General features: G+C 38.3%; 1 protein-coding gene across 1 annotated transcript; it reads right to left on the bottom strand.

Annotated features, from left to right (window-relative positions):
• Nucleotides 1-685: 685 nt before the first annotated feature.
• Nucleotides 686-3,985, bottom strand: LOC138356226 (zinc finger protein 98-like). Its single transcript, XM_069311977.1, has 2 exons — nucleotides 3,471-3,985; nucleotides 686-1,238 (listed from the first exon to the last, which is right to left on the bottom strand). The coding sequence occupies exons 1-2, from the start codon at nucleotides 3,983-3,985 to the stop codon at nucleotides 686-688; spliced, it is 1,068 nt and encodes a 355-aa protein (XP_069168078.1).
• Nucleotides 3,986-5,202: the final 1,217 nt, after the last annotated feature.

Below are 5,202 nucleotides of genomic sequence, written 5' to 3'. Positions count from 1 at the left end.
TTGTTAATGATTTATATATCTCAGTCATTAAGCAAAATAACAAAAATTATTTTAATATTTAATAAAAATAGTACAATAGTATATATATATATATAAAACCACAGTTAAAAGTTAACAATCAACTAGATTGCTTTTGGCTTGCTTTCAAGCCTTCAAATGTGGTGGCAGTGATGGCACTGCCAATGCCAGCACTGTGGCTGTGGAACATTGCCGCGTTTCTTCTGTGGCAGAGAAGAAAATGGAACGGAAGCTATGAGGTACACAGATATCAAAGAAGACAATTGGTACCAGTTGTACATACACGATCATGACAACAAAAAGGAAAATAGGGCAGGGGTTGGAGAGTGAGAAACAAGTTAATGTGAAGTAGCAACACCATGTTTTTGAATACAGTATATGGAATTGGGTAAGCTAAAACAGTATAAAAATATATAATAAAATAATGGTTGAAGCCATAGTGGGTGCAAGATATTTTCCTGATAAAGTTTACCATTTCCAACAATTTTAAAATTGGAAAATGGTATTATAAGTTAATGAACTAATATGTGCTTTATTTTACATTATACTTAAAACATTTTCTGATTTATCTCTCACACTCAAAATGTTTAACCTATCACCCAAATGCACCGTCTTGTGAGTTTTCATACTACAAAGATGACCGAAACTCTTAAAAAACTCGGGACACTCATGAAGGTTTATCATTCAAATGCACTAACATGTGTGCTTTTATATTTTCACGTGACTTAAATAACCTGCCACATTTATCACACTCGAAAGGCCATTCTTCGGTATGTACTAACATGTGACGTATTATAGATTTACGATCTCTAAACCTTTTGCCACACTCATCACACTCAAAAGGTCTTTTATCAATGTGCATCATCCTGTGAGTCATCATGCTGCCAAGGTGTCTGAACCTCTTCTCACACTCTGGACACTTATGAGGTTTTTCACCCGAATGCACTAACATGTGAGTCTTCATATTTCGAAGACGAGCGAATACCTTCCCACACTCTGGACACTTATGAGGTTTTTCACTCGAATGCACTAACATGTGAGACTTCATATTTCCATGCCGACTGAACCTCTTCCCACACTCTGGACACTTATGAGGTTTTTCACCCGAATGCACAAACATGTGATTCTTCATATGTCCAAGCTGATTGAACCTCTTCCCACACTCTGGACACTTATGAGTTTCTTTTAGTAATAGTTTCTTTTCATCGGTTGGTGCTAATCTTGCCAGTAAAATCCCACAGACTCAGACACATATTAACACATATCTCTCAGGCAGCTATCCAAACTCTCTTCTCCTTTCACCAATCAGCCCGGCAGATGTTGTGTCCATCATACACTCTCTAAAAACCAAGGCAGGGAACACCAGTGAAATTCCGTCCATTGTGTACAAGAGAGCCTCCCATGCCCTTGCCCCACCCATAGCACTACTGTTCAACAAATCTATAGAGTGTCACACCTTCCCTGATATCCTCAAAAAAGCAAGAGTAACGCCAGTCCATAAAGGAGGCAATCCGGCGGACATAAACAATTATAGACCAATATCAAATCTACCCATTCTATCAAAAATATTTGAAAAAATTATTTACAAACAGCTCTATTCCTACCTCGTAAAATTCGACATACTCAGCCCCTGCCAGTTTGGCTTCCGGTCCCAAAAGAGTACCAATGATGCAATCATTAGTCTCCTTGACATTATCTACTCAGCCCTTGACAAAAATGAGTTTCCGATTGGACTCTTCATTGACCTAAGAAAAGCCTTTGATACTGTTAATCACAACTACCTCTTATTTAAACTCCAGCATTATGGAATCCGAGGCCTTGCCCTTGACTACATCCGATCCTATCTTAGTGACAGACACCAATATGTAACCATCAATGATACAACTTCTTCCACTCTACCAATTACCGTTGGAGTGCCACAGGGCAGCATCTTAGGACCTCTTCTATTTCTTATATATATAAACGATCTGCCTAATGTCTCTAATATTCTCAAACCTATATTGTTTGCTGACGATACTACCCTTATCTACTCAAACCTCAACCCACATACACTAAATAATGTTGTGAATAATGAATTAAAAAAAGTCCACTTATGGATGTCAACGAACAAACTAACATTAAACATCGAAAAGACTTACTACATCTTATTTGGAAACAAATCATCAAATGCAATTCAGCTACAGATAGACAACATTAACATCAGTAATAAAAATGATGGCAAGTTTCTTGGCCTATTCCTAGACAAGAGACTCAACTTCAGCACCCACATTCAACACATAACTAAGAAAGTCTCTAAGACAGTTGGTATACTCTCCAAAATCAGATATTATGTTCCTAACTCTGCTCTCCTCTCACTATATTATGCACTAATCTACCCCTATCTTAATTATGGTATCTGTGCATGGGGGTCTACCACTGCAAACCACCTTAAGCCCATCATCACACAGCAAAAATCTGCTATCAGAATAATAACTAACTCTGCTTTCAGACAACACTCAGCTCCCTTGTTTAAATCTCTAAACTTGCTAAATATTAACTCCCTCCACACATTCTCTTGTGTCAACTACATTTACAAAACCCTGTTCTTAAATGCAAACCATGCTCTGAAACTCTCCCTGGACAGATGTAATAGGACCCATTATCACCACACCAGAAATAAATATCTCTTTGATATCCCCAGGGTCAAACTTAATCTGTGTAAACACTCTATGCAAATTAAGGGACCTAGTCTATGGAACTCACTCCCTAGTGAATTGAAAAACTGTAAAACTTTTGCCTTATTTAAAAGCAAAACCAAAAAGTACCTAACTTCATCTATTTAGTTTCCTACACTGAGCTTTAATTTGCTCTGTACCTAGTGGTACCCAATCTCCTAATTTTTATGTAATATCAAACAACCTTATCATTGTGTTCATTGCTGTCTTCTTTTATGTGCTAGCCATATGCTGTATTGTGACTACCAATTTTTGTCAACTACCATTCAAGCTGTCATTGCAATCAATCTTATATTGTTTCTGCTGTATTGTGCCTACCAATTTGTTGTCAACTACCATTTTAAGCTGTCATTGCAATCAATCATAGCTACCTATGTGCTTTAATATACTGTACCTATAATTTTCTCTCATCTTTTTTTTTTTTTTTTTTTTCATTCCATGTAATCTGTTATCATTTTTTTGTCTATAAATTTTGCAAGTATTTACCTCCTTAAAATTTTCTTAGATTAAGGACCTGCCCGAAACGCTGCGCGTGCTAGTGGCTTTACAAGACTGTAATTACCATAATTGTATCCTCACATTCCTTATGTACATTCTTGTATATGCATAAATAAATAAATAAATAAATGAGGTTTTTCACATGATTGCATTAACATGTGTTTCTTCATATTTTCAAGATTCCTGAACCTCTTCCCACACTCTGGACACGTATGAAGTTTTTCACCCAAATGCACTAACATGTGAGTCTTCATATGTCCAAGCTGATTGAACCTCTTCCCACACTTTGGACACTGAAGTTTTTCACACGAATGCATTAACATGTGTTTCTTCATATTACCAAGCTGACTGAACCTCTTCCCACACTCTGGACACTTATGAAGTTTTTCACCGGAATGCACTAACATGTGAGACTTCATATTCCCAAGCTGACTGAACTTCTTCCCGCACTCTGGACACTTATGAGGTTTTTTACCCGAATGCACTAACATGTGAGTCTTCATATGTTCAAGACGAGTGAATACCTTCCCACACTCTGGACACTTATGAGGTTTTTCACCCGAATGCACTAACATGTGAGACTTCATATTCCCAAGCAGACTGAACTTCTTCCCACACTCTGGACACTTATGAGGTTTTTCACCCGAATGCACTAACATGTGAGTCTTTATATGTCCAAGCAGACTGAACTTCTTCCCACACTCTGGACACTTATGAGGTTTTTCACCCGAATGCACTAACATGTGACTCTTCATATTTCCAAGATGAGTAAATACCTTCCCACACTCTGGACACTGGTGAGTCTTCATCTTCTTTATGATAGGTGCAGTTTGTGGGAAGGTTTTTTCCTCTGATGACTGCATGAGTGGTGATGCTGGGTGACGCCTCACGGTGGGACGTCAATGTTGAGGCTTAGGCAAGGCTTGAGTGTTATTTCTTAGGCTGTTGTAGAATTAGACTTGATGTGAGCACTTGGGGGTCAATGGGGGGGTCCTTGGGGGTCCTGTATGCTAATCCCCACTATCACCAAACCTACCCGAGTCACTCAAACATCAGCCACTACCTTGGACCACATATGGACAAACATAACAGCTCCCCTTGTATCTGGTATAATCTACGACAGAACAACGGACCACTATCCTACCTTTCTCATAGCGAACATGGACATAACACCACCAAAAAGCAAGAAACTTTCATTTAGGCTACACAGTGAATCAGCTTTAGACAATCTTACAGAGGCTCTTCACAATATTAACTGGGATTCTGAATTCAATAATACCCATGATATAAATTCATTAGCTAACCTCTTCCTCTCCAAAACTCTAAGCCTCTACAACCTTCATTGTCCCCTTCTTACAAAGCAAGTAACTGACAAAAGATTAAACAATCCATGGCTCACAAGTGGCATTCTCAACTCAATCAACAAGAAACATGAATATGAAAAGAAAGTTAGGATTGGCCTAGTTTCAAGGGAAGTAGCTAAAAGGTACTCATCAATGCTTACCAGTATCATAAGAAAGGCAAAACTTGCATATTATGTGAATAGATTCAATGAAGCAAAAGGCAACATGAAAAACACTTGGAAAACTATCTCTAGTATCCTAGGAACTAAACAACACTCACATAACCAAATAAAACTCTACAAGGATGGGGATATACCGTCAACTGATTTAGAAATGGCAAATGAATTTAATAGTTTCTTTTCATCGGTTGGTGCTAATCTTGCCAGTAAAATCCCACAGACTCAGACACATATTAACACATATCTCTCAGGCAGCTATCCAAACTCTCTTCTCCTTTCACCAATCAGCCCGGCAGATGTTGTGTCCATCATACACTCTCTAAAAACCAAGGCAGGGAACACCAGTGAAATTCCTTCCATTGTGTACAAGAGAGCCTCCCATGCCCTTGCCCCACCCATAGCACTACTGTTCAACAAATCTATAGATTCAGATTCAGATTTCAGATGTTT

The sequence above is a fragment of the Procambarus clarkii genome, chromosome 6 (assembly GCF_040958095.1).
Source record: "Procambarus clarkii isolate CNS0578487 chromosome 6, FALCON_Pclarkii_2.0, whole genome shotgun sequence".
In the NCBI taxonomy this organism is placed as follows: Eukaryota; Metazoa; Arthropoda; class Malacostraca; order Decapoda; family Cambaridae; genus Procambarus; species Procambarus clarkii.
The sequence above is the reverse complement of the archived record's forward strand: the minus strand, read 5'-3'. Positions and strand labels throughout refer to the sequence as shown.

Coding starts and splice junctions, on each gene's coding strand:
- LOC138356226 (XM_069311977.1), bottom strand. CDS start 3,985: ATGAAGAGTCACATGTTAGTGCATTCGGGTGAAAAACCTCATAAGTGT. Junction 1,239..3,470: donor GGACATATGAAGACTCACAT/GTTAGTGCATTT, acceptor TTTACTGGCAAG/ATTAGCACCAACCGATGAAA.